Source organism: Sarcophilus harrisii, chromosome 6, assembly GCF_902635505.1.
Source record: "Sarcophilus harrisii chromosome 6, mSarHar1.11, whole genome shotgun sequence".
Taxonomy (NCBI): domain Eukaryota; kingdom Metazoa; phylum Chordata; class Mammalia; order Dasyuromorphia; family Dasyuridae; genus Sarcophilus; species Sarcophilus harrisii.
Window position 1 is genome coordinate 201,435,170 of NC_045431.1, and position 27,302 is coordinate 201,462,471.

At 43.4% G+C, this 27,302-nt stretch overlaps 2 protein-coding genes across 3 annotated transcripts; one reads left to right on the forward strand and one right to left on the reverse strand.

The window, feature by feature from the left end:
• The first annotated feature begins 278 nt into the window (after positions 1 to 278).
• On the forward strand, positions 279 to 10,679 carry AKIP1 (A-kinase interacting protein 1). The gene is given in 7 exon segments (XM_023506257.2): positions 279 to 959; positions 1,190 to 1,333; positions 2,339 to 2,422; positions 4,642 to 4,740; positions 7,099 to 7,728; positions 7,730 to 8,512; positions 10,205 to 10,679. Coding segments are annotated over 7 exon segments (1,905 nt in total). The 5' UTR covers positions 279 to 935; the 3' UTR covers positions 10,346 to 10,679.
• A 24-nt stretch (positions 10,680 to 10,703) lies between these two features.
• C6H11orf16 (chromosome 6 C11orf16 homolog) lies at positions 10,704 to 24,643 on the reverse strand. 2 transcript variants are annotated; one of them, XM_012552480.3, is made up of 6 exons: positions 24,021 to 24,643; positions 22,541 to 22,725; positions 20,600 to 20,753; positions 18,154 to 18,385; positions 16,730 to 17,419; positions 10,704 to 11,725 (listed from the first exon to the last, which is right to left on the reverse strand). In XM_012552480.3, exons 2-6 carry the CDS (start codon positions 22,720 to 22,722, stop codon positions 11,691 to 11,693), a joined length of 1,293 nt encoding a protein of 430 aa, XP_012407934.3. In that variant the 5' UTR covers positions 22,723 to 22,725; positions 24,021 to 24,643; the 3' UTR covers positions 10,704 to 11,690. The 2 variants fall into 2 exon arrangements, with proteins under 2 accessions (XP_012407934.3, XP_031800015.1); XM_031944155.1 differs by lacking the exon at positions 10,704 to 11,725 and having other exon boundaries at positions 16,314 to 17,419.
• Positions 24,644 to 27,302: the final 2,659 nt, after the last annotated feature.

Consider the following 27,302-nt stretch of genomic DNA (forward strand, 5'->3'; position numbering starts at 1 on the left):
ACAATGGATAGAGATCTGGGCCTGAACTCAGGAAGATTTATCATCATGGGTTCGAACCCTAGCTCAAGACACTATCCCCGAGTGACTCTGGGCAAGTCACTTAATCTTGTTTACCCGAGTCTGTAAAACGAGTTACCGAAGGAAACAGCCAATCACGGACATGACAATACTCTGCATGCCCTCTGCCTATACCTAGTTATTTACATGTTGCCTACTGGCCATTAGAATGTAAGCTCCTTAAGCGCAAGGGGACTTTCTTTCTATCCCCAGGGCTCAGCTCAATAACGGGCACACAGTAGGGCCTTATTAAATGCTTGTTGATTGACTGCTTGGTCCGAGAGAGTTCTCCTCTTGTGACTCAGACTACTTCTCCTCCCGGCTAGTGAGGACTCATTGGAATAGCCCCCGCCCCAAAGCCGCCCAAAAGGGCAGCGTTAAATCCAAGGCCCCACCCCGACCCTGGGGGTGGGGTGGGGTGAGGGTGGGGTGGGGGGTGGGACTCAAGCTAGACCCCAAGGGCTGGGATCGTCACCCCGGCAGTCAACAGCAGGCGTCCGGAAATGGCCCCGGATTAAAAGCATGGGAACGCGGCCAGAACCCACAGCAGTCGGGAGCTGGGCCCGGGCGCCCTCGCCTCCCCAAGGAAAGGTGTCCGGGAACCGACGGGCCCTTCCCGTCACCCACTAAGAGCAAGGGAGCCAGCTCCGCCAAGAGCGGGAGAAGTCCTTAGCCCATCTGCCATCTCCCCGGCCCGCCCCCGGACTGACCACCTCCCGGCCAGGCTCCCTAGGAACCTCAGGGCGCGCTCACTGGGCCCTGACGTCAGGCGACAGCACAAGAGGAGACCGCGGAGCCCCGCCTCTTCCCAGCCCTGGTCCCACCTTCCTTTCTCCCCCTCGTCCCGCCATACCCGTTCTGGACAGTGTTCGGAGCGCATGCGCTCTGATTGCAAAGCCCAGGTGAGGGGGCTGGGGCTGGACACGCCGCGTGGTTGCGCGTTCCATCCGGGCCCGCGTTTCTTGGGGCTGGGGCCCGAGAACCGTCTGGGAGGGAGGGGTGCCCCCCATGGTGCGGATGGTTGCGGCCCTTCCGTGGGCAATCATCCGGGAGAGGGGCCCACGGCATTCCCCCGCCGGAGGGGCTGCTCCGTGCCCCCACCCCATGATAACCCATTTCTGTGTATGAGCAGGGTAGGATGGACGGCTGCCCAGAGGATCATGCAATGAACTGGTTGGACAGAGAAACCCAGGAGCGTCTGTACAGGCAGGGCCAGGAGCTGCTGCAGCGGGCGCGGAGGAGAGCTGTCAACTCCCCAGGAGAGGAAGATCCTCGGGTGTGTGGCTCACAGGTTTCGGGGAGTGCCCACTGATATCCAGCCTAGAAAAGCGCTCTGCTGAGCCCCAGCCACCGGCCCCGTGGCTCCGGACCGCTGTCCCCGACGCAGAGGGATGGGATGGGGGGTGGGAGGGAGGGATTCCACCCAATAAATCAGCCGAACCAGGAAACTTGAGCTTGAACTTGTGCGCATGCGTCCCCATGAGTGACTGTGAAAAGGTCTTCCTTAGTTGGGCTAGGGAACCTGGGCTCGCTGCAAGTCACAGCCCCTTCGCTAGATATTTTCTCCTCTGTAAAATGAAGGGATTAAACAAGATGTTCTCTAAGAAGCCATGACCTTTGGATCATTAGACATTCACTAATGGCCGTGCAGGGCTCATCTTAACTCCAGCCTCAGGATGTCACTTGCACGGAAAAGCTATAAAATCCACCTGTTAGTGTTTTAGTGCCTCGGATTAGGGGATAGAGATATCGAGAGTGGTATTCTCATCCAATTCTGACAGAGGGCTGATGTTTGATGTTTCTGCTTTGCTCCCTACTGGCTTCCTCTCTTTTTCTGGGCATCAGTTTCCCCATTTGTAAAATGCAGGACTTGGACTAGATGATCTCTAAGATTCCTTTTCAGATAATTGTTAGGGCTTTTTTTGCAGTGAAATCCTATGATCCAAAGTCTTTTATTTTTTTAAATGGCTCTCCTAAAACAATAGTTTGGGAGGGATCTTGATAGTCCACATCTCCAATTTTACAGTTGCAGAAACTAAGAAGTGGAGAAAAAGGACTTGTCCAAGATCATACAAGGAAAACAGAGTCAGGATATGAATTCAGGTCTCCTGTGATACCAGAACACCTTTCTAGGCCAAAGTTTACTTTCCATGTAGATGACCAGGAAAAAAATTCTTCCGCAGCAGGTGCTTCCAAACACATGCACCTCCTGGAAAATCTAATATCTGAGGCATAAAATATAACGGACGGCTCACCAGTAACTTTCTGTTTGTTCAAACAGGAGGGAAAAGAAAAGTCAATAAAACTCGATACCGCATTTAAAGTGATGATGGAATATATGGATTACATCTCAACTCAGTGTGGGGTGAGTCCAAACAAAAGCCATTCTCCTGACCAAGTTACTACTTTTGTGACTCTTCCCAGAATTCATGCTACCTTCCTGTTCCTCTCCTGATATGGCCACATTGATTGTTAGAATCACATAAGAATCCAGGATAGGTCAGCTACACCAGAATGGGGCAACTACGTAGATAGAGAACTGAGCTTGAAGTTAGGAAGACTCATCTTCCTGATGACTTACTCAGCCTTACTAGCTGTGTGATCCTGGGTAAGTCACTTCACCCATTTCTCATCTAAAATAAATAAATAAATTTGGAGAAGGAAATGGAAAACCACTTCAATATTTTTGCTAAGAAAACTCCAAATGGGATCCTGAAGAGTCAATCACAACCAAAACAACTTAACAACATAAGTCAGTTAAAAGTTGATGTGAAAGCCGGGAACTTCGAATTAAAACATGAATCAAAAACCAGAGCCGTTTGAATTTGCTGGGCTCCAAACTGACAGACACACAAATGTATTGGTCCTTTTAAAATCAAACCCAAATTTTAAAAATCTTTTAGACTAACTTAACTTAGAGCCAAACCTACATTTTTTCCTAATTAGGGCAAAAAAAAATTATTACTGAATCAAACCTCAAGTTCTAATTGCATCTAGTTCAAGTGACATGACAATCATGCTCAGGTACACAGCATATACCTTATGATGGTGAAAATGAAGGGGCACTAAGCAAAACAAAAACCACCAACGGTTCATCTCCATTAACAGAACATGAGGAAATTGGCTGAGACTACAGTAGCATAAGAGATGTCAGCCCTTCCCTGACATTGGTGACAGTGACAGTGTGTCACTTCTTTCTGAAGATTTAATTCAAAATAGATGCTCATCTGTCAGGGTGAGACTTGGATTCCAACCTGTCCATTATGTAGCCTCTCAAGATCCAGCCTAAGTTTTCCATTAATTCACTGATATGTTTGTTCATTTTGGGATATTCAAGGAAAACCTTTCAATAAGGCTACTTATCTTCAGGAGAACTAACGGATTGGGTATAGGGAGGAGGCTAAGGGGTGGGCTTTAGGGAGCAAAAGAAGAACATAAGATAAATTTCCTTCCGGTTACTTATATATGTTGAGCTCTGGAGAGGTCCCTTCTCATCTCTGAACACATTTCCATTTCAATTTGAAAGTCCCAGTGACTCCAGAACAAAATGTGAGCCACTGCTTCAATTTAAACACAACAAGAAAACTCCTTTTGATTCATGCTTTATAAAAGAAGTAATGTTTGCGTCTGTGGGTTTAGCAAATGAATATCCTTTTTACTTTCATAGAAATCCCTCAGAGGCAGAGGAAAGATAATCATGGAGCCTCCCCTGTGTTTTCCTTGAGTGTTTTATTTAATCTGGGCACATACACATAGAAATTATGATGCCCAGAAGTGATTCCTCTTGTGTAAAGATCCTCCTCCTGCCCTTGCACTGTGGCTTTAGTTAATGAGTTCAGTGCTTCTGTGAGTCATGATGGAGAATAAATCTGTGATTACCCCTGAGGGGAAGAAGTCAAAAAGAACAGCAGCTTTGACTTAGGACCTCATCTGCCCAGCACCGGCACAGGTAAAGCCGCTAGTCAGCTGTTGATTCTTTGCCCCTTGAACCCTATTTCTAGATTTTTGTAGGACCCCTCCCCTCTTCTTGAGAGATGGGACAGTAAACATTGGACTATTCATTGGAGTCTGTTACTGCCCACGACAGGAAAGGTACAGAGGGTATTTTTATCATCAGGTGACAAAAACAAAGCCACCTTGGCTACCCAGCTTGTCCCAGAAGACCTTGCTCAGAACACTATCCTGCTCAGGCTTGATGGTTCAGATTGCTGCTGCTGTACAGAGAGCAGTGAGAGTAGATGACAGTAGCAAAGTAATGCCAATCAAAGTAATGTTAGATCAACTAAGTTGATTCTTGGCAGTCATTTTGCTCAGGGGGTAGAGTATGATCTCTTGGAGAAGAGACTTGTTGAACTGAAGAGACAGTGACATTTCTCTTGCCCAACTTTTCTCGTGGCTACTCTCAGTATGGATCTTGCAGAGTCTGTTGAGGTACTACGGCATGATGGGGGAGGCTGGAAGACTCATTTCCTTGTGATTTCTGGGCAGGGACAGCCTATGATAGATGACTTCCCAGGCTGTTTCTAGCTTTGAGAATCTTTGATTAGGACTTTGGACTTCTCGGTTCTGTATTTTGTTTTGCAGAGATGTCATACTCCTGCAACAGAAAAAGCGGCACTGAATCATGTCTGCAAATATCACCAAAACCAGGTGGACCCAATGTCCTCTCCCCAGGTGAGACAGGTGAGTGCCCAGAGCAGGTGAACCTTGTTAACCCCTCGACTTTCCAATGACAGATCTAATGCTTGAAACAACACTGTGCTCTGGTGTTAAAAGTAGCCCATGGTTCTTCTACCTCAAGCACTGGATGAGTTCTGGCAGCCTGGGAATGTTTCTGAAGGGAGGAAGTGTAAAGAATATGTCCTGAATCATTTCTACAGGCCTGGGCTGGAAGTTGGCCTTGCTGGAGGCCTGCAAGCAAAGGCTGCAGTGTCACTTGGTGAGGAGAATATTTTGTAGATTCCCAACGAGGTAAGATTCAGACTAGCTGATCTCAGATCCCTTAAAAAGTTTTTCCACTTGTGACCCCTTTACGCCCGAGAAATTTTTACATGACCTGGGATATATGGATTTAGAAAATAGATATACAAATCAAACATTTCTTGGTAATCATAATTTTATAACCCCCCCACATTCAGTTACGAGACCCCATATGAAGCTGAGAATCATGGTTTAAGAAGCTGGGTCTTAGTGTAATTATTCCAAAATTCTGACGTTCAGCATTTAAGCAAAGTGGTCCTCTGAGCATTCCAAGCCTATAGAGATGGGTGGAGGATTTAAAATTTTTTAAAAATATTTTTATTTAAAATTAAAAATATGTAGATAGGTATAGATATCGATATATAAAATCATGCCTCTTGCATGAAACAAAGTTAAGGATGATGACTGGCTTTTCTATAGCACTTTCAGAAAGTGTTTTCCTCACAAGAACTCAGTGAAGAAAAGGATACAAGTTTTGATTCCCATTTTACAAATGAGGAAATTGAGACTCACTGAAGGGAAATGAATTATCCAGTCACATAGATAATGGAAGATAATGGAGATTGGCCAGGCCTCCTGACTCTGAGTCCAACATGATTCTGATGTGTCTGGGGATTTTTTTTTTTTTTTTAAATATGTTGAGATCTCAGTTAATTTGAGATTTTATTTGGCTCAAAGGGAGCCTTTCCTTAGAGGAAAAAAAGGCTTCTTGTTACAAACGTATCCTTTTCAGTATATATCCACCTCATTCTGAAGAAAGCCAAAAATGTTACTTTTTTTAAACAGTTACAGTGAAAAAAACTCAACCCCAACAATAAGATACTTTGTTATAAACCTAATGACTTGAAGATTTTGTGGTTAAACAAAATGGTTATAAAAACTATATCCTAGAATAATCAAGCTGGGGTGGTCTCACAAGTAATTCGCTGCTTGGTTTAAGTAGGCTCTGGGGGTCTTGGAGGAGTATGAGTCGGGATAGAAGTTAAAAAAAAAAAAAAAGCCCAAGCAGGAACGCTGGGGGTCAGTTCTAGCTCCTATTGGTGAGAATGAGAGCCAGTGTCAAAGTCTTGCTGGGACATATCCCCAAAGCGATTGTGGCCTTTGGCTGGAGTTTGGAGCTCTGTTCCTCTCTAAGCCCCACTGTTTCCAGCGGGACTCAGGTCCCCTCCTCTTTGTATAAGTTATTGATCTTCAGTTTCCTTTTCTATAGAATCTAGATCAGGAGAACTTTTTTTTTATTTTGATAACTATTTTAAAATGCATTTGGTTTCCTTTGTATTTCTATATGTTTTATTTTATGCATTCAAAAATATTATTCTGAAAAGGGGGTTGTCCATAGCCTTCACCAGACTGTCAGAGAGGTTCGTGACAAAAAAGTTTAATAGCTTCCCCCCCCCCATTTTTTTTTTTTTTTTGGCTGAGGTAATTGATGTTAAGTGACTTGCCTCAGGGTCACACAGCTAGTGAATGTTATGTGTATGAAGTTGGATTTGAATTTAGGTATTCTCACCACTGTGCCATCAAGCTGCCCCTTAGCCCTTGGTCCAGTTAATCTCCAAGATCCTTATTAGCTATGACATTTTATGTTCAGTGGTGGCTGGGGGAGGTGAGAGGAGAGGAGTGAAAACACTTTCCAATAAGGTTGGGAGAAAGCAGGTAAAATATTGATGAGGAATTGGCCTTGTATGCCCACTGGTCTTTTTCAATTTTTATTATCCCATGAGAAATTCTAGATTTCTGAGTGAGAGGAGAACAGAATAAAAATTCATTCACATTAATCAAAAAAAAAAAAAAAGCTAACAATAAAGGAGCCAAGATATAAAGATTATTTTTAAAAATCACTTAGCAAAAAACTCACTGAAAGAAGCCTCTTGAGGTTCTAGATATGCTATGGTGTATACCAGAATCCAAGATCAGTCTTAACTGAAACTTTACTAGAAAGAAGTAGCAGAACGAGCATGAGGGAAAGTTCATATGTTGTCAGCAATCCAGAATACTGGAGCTGACCTGGAACCCCATAAAATTAAGTGCTGTTCAAAAGTCTTTAACTCTAATCTTTAGAAAAAATCCACATCTCACCACCTTAGAGACAGCAACCAAGGAATAAAGATTGGCCCAGACCCAACAAATATTGTTCCAGGACCATCCAGGTTTGACCCAGGACCATCCGCCTTTCACCCAGGACCATCCACCTTTGACCTAAAACAATCTACCTTTGACCCAAGACCATCTACCTTTTACCCAAGACCATATACTTTTGACTTAGTACCACCCACCTCTGACCCAGAACTATCCACATTTGACTCAGGAACATCCACGTTTGACCCAGCATCATCCACTTTTGACGCAGGATCACCCACGTTTGACCCAGCACAAGTCAGGTTTGAGCCAAAACAAGTCAGGTTTGACCTAAGACCACCTAGGTTTGAACCAGAACTCTCCACGATTTACTCAGAACCATCCACGATTTTCTCGGAACCATCCACAATTGAGTCAGAACTATCCACGAATGACTCGGGACCATCCAGTAATGACTCGGGACCATCCTCGCTTGACCCAGGACCATCCACACTTGCCCTGGCACCATCCACAATTGCCCCAGGAGTATCTACACTTACCCTGGAACCATCCACCCTTGCCCCAGGACCATCCAGGTCTGATCCGGGACCATCCACACTTGGCCCAGGACCATCCACGCTTGCCCCGGCACCATCCACAATTGCCCCGGGACCATCCACACTTGGCCCAGGACCATCCACGCTTGCCCCGGCACCATCCACAATTGCCCCGGGACCATCCACGCTTGCCCCGGGACCATCCCACGCTTGGCCCGGGACCATCCAGGTTTGATCCAGGACCATCCACGCTTGGCCCAGGACCATCCACGCTTGCCCCGGGACCATCCACGCTTGGCCCGGGACCATCCACGCTTGGCCCGGGACCATCCACTCTTGGCCCGGGACCATCCACTCTTGGCCCGGGACCATCCACGATTGCCCCAGGACCATCTAGGTTTGATCTAGGACCATCCACTTTTGCCCTGGGACCATCCACGCTTGGCCCGGGACCATCCACGATTGCCCCAAGACCATCTATGCTTACCCTGGGACCATCCAGGTTTGATCCAGGGCCATCCACACTTGGCCCGGGACCATCTATGCTTGCCCCGGAACCATCCAGGTTTGATCCAGGACCATCCACACTTGGTTCGGGACCAGCCAGGTTTGATCTGGGACCATCCACACTTGGCCCGGGACCATCTAGATTTGATACGGGACCATCCATGCTTGCCCTGGGACCATCCAGATTTGATCTAGGACCATCCACTCTTGGCCCAGGACCATCCACGCTTGCCCCGGGACCATCCAGGTTTGATCTAGGACCATCTACATTTACCCCAAGACCATCTGCCCCAGGACCATCCAGGTTTGATCCACGACCATCCAGGTGTGACTCAAGACTATTCAAGTCTGTGGTGAGTTCCTACTTTTAGCCTTTTACATATAAAAACAGCACTGGGTTTATTATCAGTAGACATGTGTTTGGGCCCTGGTTCTGCTTCTGTGAGCTTGGGTCAAGTCCCTTAACCTTGGGTGAGACTCAATTTCCTCACCTGTAAAATGAGTGAATCAGAACTAGAGGATGTTTAAGCAACCTTCTAGCTCTAAAGCCTATTTCCTCTCAAGAGCTAGAACCCAGCCATTCCTCTGGGTATTATTCCAGGATACAAAGTTGCCTCAAGTGGGGCTGTTCCGGCACATTAAGGGAAGCTGGTCCTTTCCAGCTTTGGGTCACTCACCCCCCACCCCCGCCCCCCAGGCATCCTTTAACTGCAGCTACAGGATGTTCCTTGGGCCTGAACGCATAGCTGTGGTTGGAAAGAATCTGAGGTATTCGGGTCCCAATTCCTGCACTTGGGATGTGCCAACAGCAGATTCCGATGAAATTCCCCCAGCTGGGAAGTCAGCAGGAGTGGGCTTGACCCTTTTGCTTCCAAACCGAAAAGCCCTTTTTGAATTCCAAAAGGCAGAGCTTGGCAGGGGTCTGGTCCGAACAAGACGTACTCCAGACGGCCCTCGAGTGCTTCCCTCCAAAATCTTGTCACCAGAGATAATGATACTGCCATTTGGCACACAGGGTAAATAAAGTGGCTCGTTAACTGCGTGAAACAATTTGGGGGAGGAGTCTGAAAGGGAATCCACACAAGAGGTGGAATTTGTTACCAGAAGAATTTCCTTAAATATTTCCCTCCACATTGTTATTGAGCCACAATACAGAGTCTTACTGCTATTAACATCCAAGACACTGTAGTGTGTGGGAGGAGGAGGAGGAGGAGGAGGAGGAAGAGTCCTTCATACAACTGCTAAAAAAAAAAAAAGCTTCCCAATGTACAGACCTGCTCAAGCATCTTTTAATCAGTCAACTAATATTACCACACGTCAGACACTGTGCCCATCTATTTATTGTCCTAAAACAAACAAAAACCAGGGATGGCATTTAGGAGCCTCCATAGGGACTAATTTCTATATTTCAATCACCCATCCAGAACGTTACCTTAATCGGAGTAGGCGCTTAATTAACGTTTGCTGAATTGGTTCGAATGCCACATGACTTTGGGACATCCTTGTACCCATCATCTGTGGCCAGTGCTGAGCCAGAAGCAAATCTTTTCGTTAACTCCCGCTTCCTGTGGGTTGGCGCTAAACAAGAAAGCCAAGCTTCCAGTGGCTTTTTCTAGCCCAGCTAGAAAATTTAATTTATGTGATTATGTGAAATTTAATGATTGTATTGAAATCAATTCCCAGAGTGCCTTTAGAAGCAGAGAAAGGCATCACCACCATAATGACCACCACCACCATCACTATAATCTCCGTTTTAATAGAGCTTTGGTAATTAGAATGGTTTTTCATCAAGAATACTTCCCTGCTTTTGCAGGAAACAAATATGGGTGTCCACCTTCTCCACTATCTCCCACCTAACTTGATAATAAACATTCCCTCCTATATAATCAAGCTGACTTCCACCCCACCTTTATTTTATTCTTACATGGAAGTAGCAGCTACTAAAAATCATTGGGGACTGAAGACACAGCCCTGGTAGGAAAAGTGTGATTTTGATAGAGACCACAAAAGCTCTAACCCATCAATATTCATCTCTTCTTTCCAAGGGCAGAACAAGTTCCAAGGACATCACGATAGAGGTTTGTCCAGGGACCTATGCTGTCACAGTGGGGTCCCCTAATGTAACCACAACGCACATGATAGAGATTGACTCAGGACAAATCATCGATTTGAATTTCCCTCTCTGATACTGGTCAACCTCTTCTTTTAAATAGCGAAGAGAATTAAGCAAGCCACGATGTGGTCCTCTTTGTTGTCACTATTTGTACACAAATAGTACAACTATGAAGTGCCTTCAGTTCTCCCAAGAGCTCTGCTCTGTCTTGGAAACTGTTTTAGTTTTAACCTCAGTGCTCTGAAAGGGGAGAGGATGGATGTATCTCCTGTTTCCCTGGTCTAAATATAAGGAATAATGTGCCTTGAAACTTGTTTGTAAAATTGTGATTATTTTCTTTTTCCCTACAAAGTTAATCATGGAAATAAAGACAGAAATTTTCAAAGAGATTTCATTCAGATTTCATTACTTTTATTGGGAGTAAAATAAACATGGTACAAAGCAGTCTGGGCCAGCTTATAAAAAGTGAGACAGGAGACACATTTGCCCAGAATACCCACCCTGTGGCTACTGTTATAGAAAAATTTCACATACATATATATATATATAATATATAAAATCTGAAGCAGCCCATCTATCCTTTTCACATATGTATTTATAAAAATATATACATGGCTTAAACCATGTGTATATATATATATATAAAATCTGAAGCAGCCTATCTACCCCTTTCACAAAACCATCTGGGAGTAAAAGGCAATAGAGCAGGGACCTCAAACAGATTCACTAAGGTGAGAGGAGAACTCTTGTAACATAAAACAGGAAATAAATCCCATGTTCATTGGGGCAACAATTATGCCCATCATTGATAGTACTTGTGATCTTCTTGATCCTACAGTTTTGCTTTATGGAAAGCTTTTTTTTTTTTTTTTTTTTTAAAGCTATTAGATTAGTAATTCTAATTAGTACTTCCTACATAATATATTTTAGTATTTCCTACAAGATTAAAAAATGCTCCTAACAGTATTTTCCATTTCATTTAACTTCTTTTCATACCCGTGATTCATTGAGGTGCCATACCTGGAAGTTTAGTTCTGCCATGTCTGACATGCTTTGGCTTTAGGCAAGGATTCTTCATTCACCCTTTGACATATCCTGTAGGAATTCTGGGCAACATTTAGGACCTTCAGCATTACCTGGTACCTCAAAAGGCTTTGTTTGTACAGAAATGCTCTGTGGTTCACTGCCTCAGACCTGTTCCTTTCTGCTCAGTTCCTTTTCTGGCAGGGTCTGCTCTGGCTTCAGGCCTGTTTTCTTGCCAGTCCAATGCCCAGATTTTACTACTTTAACATGTGTTCCACCTTCTTCCTTGGCTGCCCCTCTGTCCCCGGGACACAGCAGCAATCTTGTTTCCCCAGAATGAGTTAGTGCCACAGGACCCATAGTGGAAAGGACATGGGTAGAGCAACTCTTGAATCTCAAGTGTCTCTAAGTTTCTTCAGTGACTCTTTACCTTTGAAAGGGAAACAAATTTCAGAATTAACCTTCTGCTATCATCCTTTGAGGAAAGAACTTTGTTCTTGTGTAGAAGAAATGGTCAGATTTAAGCCATGTTGCCCTACATTCTGCCCACAAGGGAAGCCAAACTGTTGAAAATCTAAGACTCTTGATCTGTGCTGGGAAATTCTTAGGTGAATATATTGATTGTGAAAAAGCAGAGACAGAGAAAGTTCCCCCCAAAGAGGCTAAGCCAAATTAAGCTAAATAGCTGGGACCACATTATCTCATTTGACAAAATGATAAGTGTTAGGAAAGGGAGAGGCAGATTTCTTGGAGCTAAAGGAACAAAAATAACACTAGGAAGAATATACTAAAATAAAACCCTAAAATCACCCCAAATGGGTGCTGGTGAAATGCAATTTATCTAATTAATCTAATCTGGATTTATGAAGACCTCTTTAGAACTGGTTTTCTCTCAAAGAGCCTGTATTCATTATAATCATGAATTTAAAAGTAAAGGGGAGTAGTAGAAAAAAGCAGAATGGGGCAATTTTCATTTTTCACTCACCTTTATGTAGCACTTCAAAGTTTGCAAAGCACTTTGCAGAGGTTTGATTCTCATGACAACCGTGTGAGGGAGGCGGCCAGTTGGCCCAATCTCACATAGCTAAGTAGTATATGGTTCAGTTTGATCCCAGGTTTCCTGCCTCCCAGGCAAGGACCCACCTAGCTGCCTGATGACTTGGATGAAGGCCGAGATGATACGTGCATATGGAACAAAGCTAGCAAGCCGGGCTAATCTACCGGACGCCAGTCAGAGCCAATGGGCTGGAAAAGCAGCCATTTTTAACAGGATAAAATTTGTTCAGAACTTTTACTATTAAGTCATGGAGATTGTGTGATTTACATCAAAGAAAGGAAGACGACAGAGTCATGAAATAATGTTTCCAAATGTTTTGCTGACCTAAAAGCACAATAGAAATGTTACATATGGAGACATACGAAGCTTTTAGATATTCTCAGATTAAAGTTTAAAGCTATACCAAACTTTTAGGATTGACCAACCTTATAAGGATATGGATACGGCTAGACCTGTGATTTCACTGACTTAAAGAACTCCCAGAGGATTTGCAAGGGTAATGTTAAAGAATTGAGCCATGCACATGTTTTGAAAAATAAAAAGTTTTAATACAGGGGGAAAAAAAAAGAACTCCCAGAGAAGAAAATATTGCTACCCAAAGCTTTTTTTGCAATTTACTGCTTAGCACTAGGGTCACACAACCAATCAAAGGTGGGACTGAAATAAACACAGAGAACCCTAGACTTGAGTTCCAGTGCCTGAGTACTGGTATGGCAACATGGGAGAGGTATGGCAAGAAGCAGTTCACATTTAAAAATATCAGAGGAGGTGCTGTCATGAACGGCAAGCTGAACAGCTCTGCTTTGTGACATGTAGGCAAACAAACTAAATGGGAGAACAGGGTCCAGAATGTGAGAAGTGGCAGTCCTGCCCTGGTCAGACCACTCTGGAGACGCTATTCATTTCTGGATTCCACCTTTTCAGAGGATCAAGTTAAAACGGGTCTACAGGATAATGAGCAGATCTGAGATTAATAAGAAGATTAATTAAAGGGATATTGAACCTAAAGAAGACTGGGGTGGATGTGGAATGGTGAATGTTATTCCAGTCTTGAAATATAAAACGGCAGTTTGCTTTTTGGGCTCTACACATTAGGAAAAAACTTAAGAGCTGTCCAAAATTAGGATAGGCAGCCCTGCAGGCAGTGAGCTTCTCTATTATTGAAGATCTTGGGGCCAAATCTGGAACTGTCTTGTCTAGAATACTGTCAAGAGGATTTCTCTTCAGATAAGGGCTGGATTAAATGCAGAGCCTCTGGTGACCCATGCCAACTTGGAGAATCCATAAAGTGGCAGGTTTCTACAAAAGGTGCAGTGTCCCTCAAAATTTTCCAAAGGTTCCAGGTTCCCTAAAATCAGCTACTGAAGAAAAAGCCCCAGCACTTGTTTTCTGGTTTTTGTTGTTGCTTTTGTTTTTCGTTTTGTAGTAAACCTATACCTTCCGTGCCACAGAAGCAGATCCAGCCCCTTCCATTCAGGCATGATTTAGGTGGCAGTTCTTATTTTCTTTTGCATGTTGTGTCCCCAACCACTAACTCTGGCAATCTGGTAAAGCCTATGGACTCCACCTTAGAATACATTCATAATGGAAGGAAACACTTCATTTCCTTTAGAGATCGGTAAGAATGAAGATGTACTTTTTTTCCTGTCCAACTTCAAGGACTCCCTGACATCTCACCATCATCCATAGACCTCAGGGTTAAGAAGCTCTAGTCAAGATAAACCCTCTTCACTAAGATATGGCCCTAAGTAGAGATGGCAGGTCACTCAAATGCTTACAGTTTACTTATATGTCTGCAGCTCAGAACAAATCGGCCAATAAGTTTGATAGCAATTTAAGATCTCTTATTTCTCTTAATATCTTCTGATTAGGGTTGTCTGAAGTTAATGACTAGTAAAAAGGGCTAAGTGGGAGATGAAATAACATCAGTGGGGCTAAGAAAGGTCAGCATGCTTTGCTGCTTGGAAAAGTGAATATGGACCAAATTAATATGGTACACAAAACTGAAGATTCTCAAGACTGTAGAGAGGATGCGAATTGTAGAGGTGATGTTAAGTGGTGGGGGTGGCAGAGAAGGGGTGTAGATCGGTGTCTATACTTAGTGACACTTACATAGCTGTTCTGTACTCTCATAGGAAGAAAGTTACGTGGGACACCCCTGGCTATCAAGGCCCCTCCACTTCACGTCTTCCCCAGAGATGCCCTCTCTGTTGGGCAGTTAAGTGTTTTGTTTTTTTCCCCCAACACTGTTCTGAACCATGTTTTCTGTGGGAAAATTGGCATGGAAACCCTTTTTTTTTTTTTTTTTAATGTCAATTTCTCTTATCATTCACCTGATTCTAAAAGAAGACAAATCTCACAGGAAAAAAAAAATTGGTTTATACTTTTTTTTCTTAGTTTGGTATTGGATTAATTCCATCTCAGAGGGGTTTGGGTTCCCTTGGTTTTAAATACCAAGTTATTCCTGATGGGGAAGTTGATGGTTTATCAGTTAAGTTCTCTAGCATACCTACCCAGGATATTATATCCATGTGGATAAACCCACACCAGGAATCCAGTATCTCTGAAGACATTGAAAGGACTCCCATATTTCTAGATCATCCCACAAGAGTAACACTTGTCTCTACCAAACCTTAAGAGTAGACCATCCCATCCCAGAACAATCAAAGATTCCTATTAAAGACATTATTTTTCTCTTTGCAAGGTCCATGTGATCCCCTTATACCCTCAATCGAAGATCTTACCCTTAAGAACAGTTTGAGGTCCACATGGACAAGAAGACCCATCACTGTAAGCAGTTGCCATGGAAATGAGGCAATGCCCTCAGATACTCCCACTGGTTGGTTAGTGATACAGGCAATGGGGGGGTCTATATTATTAGTGATACAGATAGTAAAAAAATCCAAGCTTGGGGATTCTTGATTCAGCAGAACTATTGTAATTCTTAGTTTTTATAGGTCCTGTCACTTAACAAAATGGAAGAAAAAGTCAGCCCTCCAATTGACATGCTATAAACAGCCTTCCAGCTGAAAATGAGTCTTTGCTCACAGCTGAGGAAGCTACTTCCTGATAAACCACATAAGATCCAAATAGGGCCTAGAGTAAGTCACTCCCGGATGGAGAAAGAGACAACCTGCTTCCAATCTGAGGGGTCCAATCTGTCTCTTAAAGTCTCAGGGCAAAGTCAGGACATAGAATCGTGGTGGTGAGGTTGGAAAATGAAAGAATTTAAACATCTTTCCCTGCAAGCCAAAGAGGGCCAGGAACAGAATGGAAGGGAAGGTCCATTATGGAAAGTTCTAGGTTCTGTTGAAGCACAAATCCCATGTCCTTCACCCTCCCACAAGCCAGATGGAAAATAGCATGTGAAGCCCTTTAGACAGCTTAGTATATCAGAAAGAACACTCGACTGGGGATCCAAAGACCTGGGTTCTAATCTCAGTTCCTTCACTAGAGATGTTTCCTCATTACAGAGTTATGGTGAGGATCCAATAAAAGCAAAAAGGTTTTTCAAGCTAGATAAGTCTAATGTTAAGTAAATGTAAAGACGTCTTAATTGATGTTCCTTTTGGGTACTGATTAGCCCAGGGCCCAGTTTAGATACAGGAAGTAAGTCCAGGAATCCATCTGATCAGTGGCTGTTGCTGAGAACCACGTGGTGTTGGCCACTATAATGGACTCTAGGAGTGGTTTTATCCAAAAGGGCAGCAGCCATTTATGAGTTCCAGCGAAAGAAGGTCAAAAAAACTCTGTGGTTTGTCTCCAGTTCCAAAATGTTTCCCGATCCTCTCTGCAGGGTCTTGTGAGTGCACCAAAACCCATCAGGGACCATATTTGAAGACAGATGTTACTCTCATGCACCATGAGAGTGACCTTAGTACAGACCTGGAGTTGCAATCAAAAAAAGAAAGATGGCAACTAATGGGAAAGTTTTATTTTCTCTTTTCCCATCAGATTTTCCTATTTGGAATGCCAGTTTTTTTATGTTAGGTAGAAATTCCTAGTCTTCATCTTCCTCTCATGTGAGAACCCTCAGGAGATTTCCATCTTGCTGCCAAAGTGTTGCCTTTATCCAGCTCTGGCCATATCAGAGTGGGTCAAGGACAGATTTCAAGAAGAAAAATTTTGTTTCTCCCTGATCTCTCTTCCAAGGTAGTAGTATGCTGAAGCCACTGAGAGCCTATTGTTAAATACTCACCTTGGGAATCAGTGAATACTACAAATTGGGACTTGATTTATTATTTTACTGAATGTGAAGACTTTAAGAAAATTTAAAAGTATATCATGAGCATGATTTTCTTTTGTTAAATTTTTGTTAAATTTGTTAAATTTTTACCAACATGTCCCTGCCCCCCAGGTGTCTAAACTTAAACATACCTGGTCTTCTATAACTAGGCTCTGGGCCATTTCTCTTCCAGTATTTCCAGGGAGGCTGACTGAGGACCTTCTGTCTCAGGGGCTTCTCAAAAAGGCTGCTGTCAGTGTTGACAGTGCTATCCACCATCATTCTTTGAGGAGGAGCTTTCTTCAGATCATTCCCCAAATCCTCCTCTTCTGAAGAGAAGACATAGGAAGAGGAGGAGGAGGAGGAAGAAGAAGCACAAACATGAGCTGCCACTCTTCTGTCTCTGATATTGTCTAATTCCGGAAGTTGTGCTGTGGGTTTCGGCTCTGGCTCGGGGTGGTCCCCAGTTGTGGCCTCTAATGTCTTGCTCAGAGGCCACCAGGTACAGCAGGCTAAGGAACAACAGCAGAGGCAGCCATTAGGCAGCAGTGGACAATGATTGTGGGACTGGGGATAAAGGTGTTGGGGAGGGCATGAGAAAGAGCGCAGCAAAAGCCCATCCATGGTATACCCATGGGCAGAACCCAGGAGAGGGCAGAGGGGTGTCCAGGGGATGTGGCTGAGATGATCTCCGGGCTTCGGCCAACTGGCACTTAGTGATTTGTGCAATATCTCCGTAGCCTTCTCCCAACAGGCTGGGGATATCCATATGGCTACCCCTAATGGCACTTTGACCACTTTGCCGTTCCAAAAGGAAACAGTGATTTCTTCATCCTCTAAGGCTGCTCAGGAAACAAACAAACAACCAGATAAATAAACAAAAATGGCAATGAGAAAATAAGATAAAAAGAACCGTTAGTTGTGCTATTATACCTCACCCTCAATGGAGGGAAGGAGATGGCTCCCAGTTCCCAGTGGTATTATTTCTATTCACGTTACCTACCCAAGCCCGTTCTCATTCTGTCTAGCACTCTAACACTTTGTCTAGCACTCTCCCAGCCCAGGAACATTCTGTAATCATTTCTGTAACATACATTTCCATATTTCCTAGATGGATAAATGGTTTGGATATATCCCTTTCAAAATTTCAAAACCATAAGGCATATCCTACTAAAGGAACAAGCTCGGTACTCTCCTCCTACCCTGAATTAAAAGGTCTGTGGCTCTTTGATGCACGGAATGACCGCCATGATTCCTGGAGTGATCCCCATGTAACTACAGCAAGGCAAAAGCCAGCTTCTCTGATTTATAACATGAAAGATCATTTTAAACAATTTTTCTTTGAAAACATATACTTGGATACATTTTGATACCAAATTATTACGTGGTCTGGACCATAGAGACACTAAAGGTCATAGCCAAGGACCTTCCTGAGAACAAGGTGGCCAGGTGAGTAGAAAACAGGTGTGTGTGTGTGTGTGCCTTTGCTCTCCTTGGGCCAGCTCACCCACATGGTCTGCTGCTCCTCCCCTTTTCCCCCGTGTCTTACTCATAGGAGAGGGGCTGCCCTCCTTACCTCTCTGAGGGTCTCTGGTCTCCAGGCCTTGCACCATGGTGCCTGGGCCATATCTCTCTTGCTGTGGCTCCCAGGGTGCCAGAACCTTGTCTCCGGGCAGGAGGGGGTGCTTTAGGGCCCACGAGCACCGGATAACATCCTCTGGACTTGTGCTCTGTAGTGTGCCTTGGAGCTTGGGACCCTCGGAAGGGGGGCCCTCAAATTCCACCAGCAGTTTGCCCAGCCTCCCCAGCTGCTGGGGAGAAGTCAAAATGAGAAATGGCATTAGGGGTCCAAGAGGCCCAGAGCCCAGGAGCAGGATCTGCTTTCAGGGAAGGCGGGCAGAAGCATTTCTGTCGTGTCCAGAACTCCACTAACAGCAGAAGCAGCCCCTCGACCCGTGCAGATGTGCGGGGTCCTTGTCGGCACACCCCTTTCTTCCTCCCTCTCTCCCCTCTATCCTCCTAGCTTCTTCACTCCTTTTTCCAAGCTGTAACTCAAGACTACCAGTAGCACCCATCCATGTCTCCTTCCTCCATTCAGGTCCCTGCATGCAGCTCCCCGCCCATCCCCACCCCCATATACACATGCCTAGGACCCGCCAGAGCACACAGGTATTCTGCATCAGAAATCAAGAGCTGCTGGGTCTCGGAAACTCAGGTCACTCGGCACAGCTCAAATTCTGGCTCTGACATGCAAGTCACTATTTCTCTCAGTCTCTCAGTTTTGGTGTCTATAAAATGGGGACAATTCAAATTCAACTACCTACCTCGCAAAATAATTATGAAGAAAGGGTTTTAGAAACTGTAAAATGCCATTTTAATGAGTGATCATGTGGAAAGAGTATTGGAGGGCCTCCTGAGCTCAACCCTTCAGCCCCCTCATGTGTGAATCTGTGCCAGTTATGTCTCTCAGGGTCTTTTCTTCTATGTAAACTGAAAAGGTAGCCCAGGTGATCTCTAAATTTATCCATATAGCAAAAAAGTTGTAAACGATGTGCTCCGGGAATGATGAATGACCAATTAGTGTGTGGATCACTTGGTGGTAATGAAAACTTATTGCACTCTAAAAAATGGCAAATGTCAAAAAGTCAAAGAAATACTGGAAGCCTCGTGTGAAGTGATACAGAGTGAAGAGAGCCGATTCAAGGGAACAAAATTCCCCCCTAATACAACATAAAAGGTCTACAAAACACAAATTAAATCCAATGGATAGCTGTCTCTTCCTTGTGAAACTTTTAAAAATGGAAGGCTATGAGCTCTATCAAACTAAATTTTAAAAGGGGGAGGGGGATTTTAAAAGAGTTGAATCACCAATTATTCATACTTTTTTGTTTAACTGCTTCTGGGGGAGCATATTTTGTGATTTGTTTGTGATTTGTTATTAGGTTTTGTTAAAACAAAATATATAATTTGGAATAAAATATTTGTAATTGGTAAAATTTTGTACAAATTTGTTAAAAAAAAAGATGTGGAAAACTTTGTACTGGTTTACAAAGGAGATTTATCTAGTTATTAGAAGATCTGACACTGCTTCATCAGCATCTTAATTACTGTGAAATAGTCGTTATTAGACAATAATAAAACTACATTATATTTTAAAATAATCTATAATCCAAATTATTTTTTACTTTGCACCCAGTTTATTCTCATTAATCTAAACTAGTATTCAGAATTTGATTATCTTGAAAAACAAAAAAAATATATTCCTCACATTCATGTGAAGTACTGGCTCGTTGCGTTGGAATTTGTTTTTATGAGTGCCTTTATGTATGCATAGTATAGTGAAAAGCACCATGAACTAGGAATTTGAAATCGTGGGTGTGAATCCCGCCCCCAGTAATTCACTAGATGTGTGATGTTGGGTAAGTCATTGTTCCCTTTGTGAGCCTCCATTTCCTACTCTATAAAATAAGCACACCCACCCTCCCTGTGTCCCATTATAAAATTAATTTGAAGATCACATTGGAAAATAAATATAAGGTCCTACGCATTTGTGTGCATTGCCGCTTTACTATGAGTTCCCCTTTCCACGGGATAGTCTCATCACCTGGGTTTCTGGTTAATGTATTTTCCAAGCTCGAGATATGATCATTAACATTTTCACAATTAAATGCTGGAGGTAGCCCACTGCTAACAAAAGCTGAACAAATGGGGTCCTTAATACTGTTTAGCTCAATTCATTCCTATTTTCTTTCTTTTTTTAATTAAAGCTTTTCATTTTCAAAAGATATGCATAGATAATTTTCAACCTTCACCCTTGTAAAACCTTGTGTTCCAAGCTTTTTTCTCCCTTCCTTCTCCCCATCCCCTCCCCTAGATGGCAAGTAATCCAATATATGTTAAACATGTGCAATCCTTCTATATATATTTTCCCCAATTATGGTGCTGCACAAGAAATCATTCCTGTTTTCTGTACAAAGCTAAGTGAAGCTCTTAAGAGGTTGTGAGAGGAGTTGGGGGCTCACCTCAGGAGCTTGTTTGATCTGAGCCCTGTAGTATAAGCCATCTGACTCCCTTCTGGCAAGGACTGATGTGTCACCATCCTGCAGCCCCTCCAGCAGGCCTGGCCCATTCCCTTGGAAGTCAGTCATGTGCAGATCTGGCTGACCCCAGGAACCCCTAGGAGAAAGCAGCTGTGATTGGAATAGCGGAGAAAAACCAGACTCCAGACACATCAAGAACACACTGAAAGGATAAAGGCACGGCCACAACGTGCACGGAGATGTCTGCACACACACATATACGATACCCGGATGAAAAAAATCCTATTGAAAATAGCCCATGTCTGACTCAGGTATAACTAGTAAAGTGTTAACTGGCTTTTAGACATGTTCAGATTTAACACCAAGAGGAAGTAAAAGGTCAGACAACAAGTGTCAGGGAAAGGCACCTCTTTCCATTCTGGGGTGTGGATCCAGAATGAAAGAAGTGGATCTAAAGGACGATGAGATCGACACTGCAATTATGAGGAAACTTTAAGGTTTTCTTTAGAGAAAAAGTATATTCTGAAAGTAGAATGATGGATAGCTTCAGGAACTTGTCAGTCAAGTGTTAGTTAGCAAAGGAAAACTATAAGCTAGTCGAGGAAAATTTTTAATCATAGGTCAAAGATGTCTCTGGAATAGGATTCCTATAGTTCTGAGGTGAGCAATTCAATCCATGAGTGAGGGATGGTCTTAGGGTTCCAGAGAGAACAAAACTAAAAGTAACTCAGTTGCGAAAAATAACTCTGGTCTAGACTTGCAAAGAGGTTGGAAGGATGGAGTAGGAAGGGGAGTCATAAATTGTAACAGCCTGATCTTCACTGCAAGTTAAAACAAGTATCTCACGCTTCCCAGGATCTTCTCACATTGGAGTTAAAAATAAAGAGGAAAGAATTAGCATCCTAGGGATCCTCAGGACTCTTTGGAGGGAGAGAACCAGGAGGGAAATTAAGACTCCATTTTTTAGTTATAGCCAGTTCTCCCTTTCTTGGCAGTGATAACTGGAGTTATCTTTCTGATCCATTTCCTTCTGATGTGGTCATGCGATGAAGTTTGGGAAACCAAGGATATGGCGCAAAGATTGTGAAAAAAAAAATCACAATGAAGCATTCTCCCTACCGAAAAGTACCTTTATTAATGAGTAAAGGTCACAGACAAAATCCAAATGTGATTATTTGCCATACTTGGGGAAAATATAGAAAAAAGGAAGGAGAAGAGAAACCAGGAGAGAGTTGGGAAGATAAGAGATGTTTTGAAGGAATCCAGGAGGATTTAGGGAAATGCTTGAAGGACAAAATCAGAGAAGAATTGGGGAGATGCTTGAAGGATAAAATCAAGAGTTGGAGAAAATACTTGAAGGATAAGGACAAAGTCAGAGGAGAATTGGAAGAATACTTGAGAGACAAAGTCAGGGGAGAGTTGATATGTTTCAGAGTGGATTAAGGAATTTCAGTTTTAGGGGGAGGATAAAATGTTTGAGTTCCCATCACTTTTCCATCTCATTTTACAGCTGAGGAAACTGAGGCATACAGGGTTAAATGACTTGTTCAGGGTCACACAACTAGTACATGTTTGAGGCTGGATTTGAATTCAGGTCTTTAGCATTTCAGTTCTGGCATTCCACGGCACCACCTAGCTGCCCTTTGATTCAGGACAATAAGGACTAACATTCAGTCTTTGAAATGACTTGTTAATCTTCTGGAAGTAGAAAGGGCACCAGGGTTCAAGTGCTAGCTCCACTATCCTGGCTGTACTTATTAGCTTGGACAAGTCAACTCACTTGTCTGAACTTGTTTGCTCCTTGTAAAGTTGAGATAACAGAAATTGTCCCGTCTGTCTCAGAAGTTTGTTGTGAATTTTCTGAGTGCTTGGGTTAAATGTGCTCATGGCAACCCTCCAGCAGAGCAGACTCCTACCACTTACCTTGCAGCAGAGGGGTGTCGGATAAAACAGGGAACCTGGAGTACAAGGGGACAGGTGGAGGGGGCGCTCCAGCGGGCAGAGGCATTGAGGCAGCAGGGCCGCTTCTGGGCTGTGGTCACGCTACAGTACTTGAGTGAAGGCATCCAGGGCCCTGCTAAGGATTCCATGGGCTTCTGTGACATTACCTAAGGGAAATCACCATCAATGGATCCCTGGGGGCTTTTATAATCAACTGAAATCAAGGCTGTTGTCCAAGCTGATTATACCAACTTGCTGTTCCTGAGACTCAGAAGGGAGAGCAGCTGCCTTAGCTCCTCTCCTGACTCAGATTCTAGCTCTAAGGCTATGTAACAATATCTATGGAGAACCTCAAAGTTGGCAAAACACATTACATATATTAACCTTCTTGCTCTTAACAATCTTGGGAGATAAGTACTCTTACAAATGAGGAAACTGAGGGACAGATCAAGTGATTTGCCCACAGTGACAGAGTTCCTTAAGTGTCTGAGACAGAATTCAAGCCCTTTTCAGCTCCAGAGCTATGACCCTATGACTTCTAATCACACCATGCATAGACTGGACTCCAGGAGCAGATTATGTGCCAAAATGAATCTTAACCGAATCCCCTATCTGAAGCTTAACACAGTCCCAAGTTTGAGACTGAGCTCTGAGCCTAGCCCCAGAGACCTAGCTCCGCTCACTTACTGAACCCCAAGTCCATTCCTGAACCACAATCAGCATAGGTCAAAAACTATTGCCACAACAATCAAAGTTGAAGGGAATTACAATCTTCCCCAAAGAGTATTTGTAGCAGGGAAGATTAGGGCATAACCTGGGAAAGAAAGAAAGAAAAAAAGAAAGGAAGGAAGGAAGGAAGGAAGAAATGAGAAAGAAAGGAAGGAAGGAAGGAAGGAAGGAAGGAAGGAAGGAAGGAAGGAAGGAAGGAAGGAAGGAAGGAAGGAAGGAAGGAAGGAAGGAAGGAAGGAAAGAAAGAAAAGAAAGAAAAGAAAGAAAAGAAAGAAAGAAAAAAGAAAAGATAATACCCTACCGTGTTAGCAACATGTCAGGTGAAAGCACCCATCTCCCCCTCTTTTCAGGCTGTGTTCCCAAGCAATGACTGCCCTCAACAGGGAATCAGTTTTGCCATCTGGCTTGGAGACCTCTGGACTCGGGACACCATGATCTGTCTACAAATAAACTAATTCTCTCTCCCCGGCATCGTAGGGACCCCAAACTCCAGCCATTGCCTGCCTCCTGTCCTCGGACTCAAGAAACAAAGTCAGCCTCCTTTTCTAAATTTCCATCCAGGTCCTGGAATTCCAAGTTTTGACCTTGATTCCAGGCGTAGCGGAACCTTGACCCCACCCCATCCAAAGTCTGACCCTCAGAGGCCCCCCGGTCTTCTGTCCCGGCTGGGGAGAAGACTCTGGTTCTGCTCTCAGGGATCGGGGCTCCCTTAAACTCAGCAGCAGCGACCTACCTCGCCTCTGCCCAGCTCCCTTCATCGTCCTGGAGACCCCTGACAACGCCGACTTTAACGGCGTTTTGTTGCTAGGCGGGTTGCCATGGAGATTTAGCCAGCTGGAACGCTCTTCCTAAAGACCCTCCGAGCATGTGCGGACTTGAAGCTCCGGCCCACGGGGGCGCGGCGGCAGCTGGACGGGGCGGAGTCAGGCAGGTTTGGACTGAAAGACTGGGACCTCAGGCGCCTCCCCACCCCCACCTGCAGCCCGCGCTGGGACCCGATGAAAGTGGGGAGTAATAGGAAGCACGAAGGGGCCGGCGAAGGGGCCTCAGTTTTCCCAGACGACAGGCTGACAGGCTAGAGCGGGAGGGACCTCAGGTCCCTGAGCCCGATCCCCTTTTTTCACAGCAGTCCAGAGGTTAAAGGGCCCCCGAAAAGGGGCCGTCCCGTTCCTCAGACGCTCCACGAGCCCGTCGCCGATATCAGCTTCCCCCGTCCTGGGGTCTCCTCGGCCCGAAACTGGGGCAGAGGTTCCGGGAACTGCCCGTCAGCCAGCGAGTATCTGAGGTCCAATCTGACCCAGGTCTCCTCGGCAAATGCAAGCACCGAACGCTGGTCAGCAAAAGGAGGCTCCTTCCGCTGCCTAAAGCCGGGCTCCCACCGCGTCCCAAAGCGCATCTCCCGCCTCTCCTTCCCTCTGGGCCGAGAGAGACGCGCTCTGCCGCTTGAAAGGGAGAGACTCATCTCCTCGCTCCCCCAGAGTTATCCCGTGTCCTCCCCACGACTCCTGAGAGACAGCGCTCTGAGCCAAGCCCGACGCCGAGCCGGGCTGTGCCCCCTTTCCGACCGTCCCCAGGCTCTCCTCTTGTCTGTTGCTGAAAAACAGTAGCCCGAGGAATCGCGGTGTGTGGGTCTGCCAGAGACTTCTCTGCAGTGTCCGCCGGGTTAAACCCTCCCCTTTCCCAAATCAGATCCCGGGTGGGAGACGCTTCTAGGACAGTAAGCCAGCCTGAGTGTTAGCAGGACGGTGAAGGAACTCCGTGTAATCTGAGAAGCACTGAGGAGGCCCTGGAGAGGTTAAGTTTAGAGAAAACCCTTACGGAGTACACTTTTTTTTTTTTTAATCTTATTACTGGCCGTTTGCTAACTGATTTCATTGCCTTGGTTTCCATTTATGATTTAAAAAAATTAATAGTATTTTATTTTTCCAAATATATGCAAAGATAGTTTTTAACATTCACCTTTGTAAAAACCTTGTTTTCCAAATTTTTCTCCCTCTCTCCTTCCCAAAATAGTAAGCAATTCTATATAAGTTAAACATGGAGAACACAGCTTTAAAAATTTTTTTTTGAAAGTGTTAAATGAGAATCCCCACATACACCAAATATTTTCACGGTAGTAAAGAACTGGAAACAAAGTAGATGCCCATCAGTTAGTGAATGGCTAAAAGCACTGTGTGCCTGAATGTGATACTATAAGAAATGACACATATAATGAATATAGAGAAGCAGCAAAATATTTAAATGAACAAAATAAGCAGCGCCAGAAAAACAATATACAAAATGACAACATTGTAAATGGAAAGAACTGCTACAAAATAATCAGTACTGAATACTGCAAAACTACTAAGAAGTAGCTTGGTCTCAAAGAAGAACTACAATAAGATAATTCCTTTTACTCCTTAAAAGAAATGGGAGGTTCACAGGTGTGAGATAATGCATATGGTCAAATTTTTAAAAATTTTTTGGATTAATTTTGCAGAATTTTTTTAAACAAAAATTCTTTATTATAAAGGATTACTCTCAAAGGGAGGAATAGATACAAGGGAAATCTTGGTAATATAAAAACAAAATGTCAATAAAATCCATTTTTATTTATTTTTTAAAATAGCCTTTTTTTCTTTTGATAAAAGCTTTTTATTTTCAAAACATAGCCATTTCAACATTCACTCTTGCAAAACCTTGTGTGCATCAATTCTGATAGAGGGGGCTCTTTTCAGCAAGGTGAATCAGGCTAGTTCCAATGGTTTTGTAATGAATAGAGCCATCTGCACCCAAAGAGAGGTCTGTGGGAACTGTGTGTGGATCACAACATAATATTTTCACTTTTTGCTTGAGTTTTGTTTTCTTTCTCATTTTTTCCCTTTTGATCTTATTTTTCATGTACAGCATGATAATTATGGAAATTGTATAGAAGAATTGCACATGTTTTAACATATATTGGATTATTTGCTGTCTATTACTATCAAAAAAATTTCTCTGGAGAAAACATTTTCTTGTGTTACTAGTCAGTGGTTGAAAGCTCTTGAGTGATCCATGGGAAAAAAGATGTAATCTCTGCTCTCAGTTTAGGTAGTTAGGAAAGCAAGACTACTACTTAGGACACAGCAAATAACATGACCAAAGGTAACTTAAAACTAAATCAAATGGGACAAAATATCTGCGCTAAATGGGTTTAGATGTAACAAGTGTCCTCTGAAGTTTTCCATGAAAATTATGTCTTAGATTCCCTTGCTACTCTTCTCAGTTCAGTGTGGGTCATCTGGGGGTAATTAATTATGTAAATCAAGGTCTGAGTCCCTACTAGTAGCTCTTTTCATTGACTATTCAAGATACAAATATAATACATTAATTGCAAAGCATAATATAAAACAATGAAAAACAAAACAAAAAACTGAGGAAGAAATAACTGAGCAATAATATAGAATCAGCGGTGTCACTTCATGGTATCATTAAGAAGTGGGAAAAAAGAACCTTATGGGAGTCTAAGAGGTTGATTTTAGATCTCTTGTGTTTACAATCACTTAGAATGCAGTAGGATTTTCTTAAATCACTCCAGTTTTATCCATCAAGTCACCTTTTCCCCCTCTGCTAGTTTTTTGGCTTCTCTTATCACAGGGGTTTATAAGGCTAAGATTCTTGTTTATCATTAAGTAATAAGAACTTTAGATTTATAAAACTGCCTACATGTAAACAAAAAACAAACGCTAAAAAAAAGAGATAAATTCATTTTAATTGGTTAGTGTAGGATATTTTTAAAGGATCTGACAATCTGACCCAACTCTTCTTTTTATTATAGCTTTTTATTTACAAGATATATGCATGGGTAATTTTTCAGCATTGACAATTGCAAAACCTTTTGTTACAATTTTTCCCCTCCTTCCCCCCACCCTCTCTCCCAGATGGCAGGTTGACCAATACATGTTATATATGTTAAAGTATATGTTAAATACAGTATATGTATACATGTCCATACAGTTATTTTGCTGTGCAAAAAGAATTGGACTTTGAAATATTA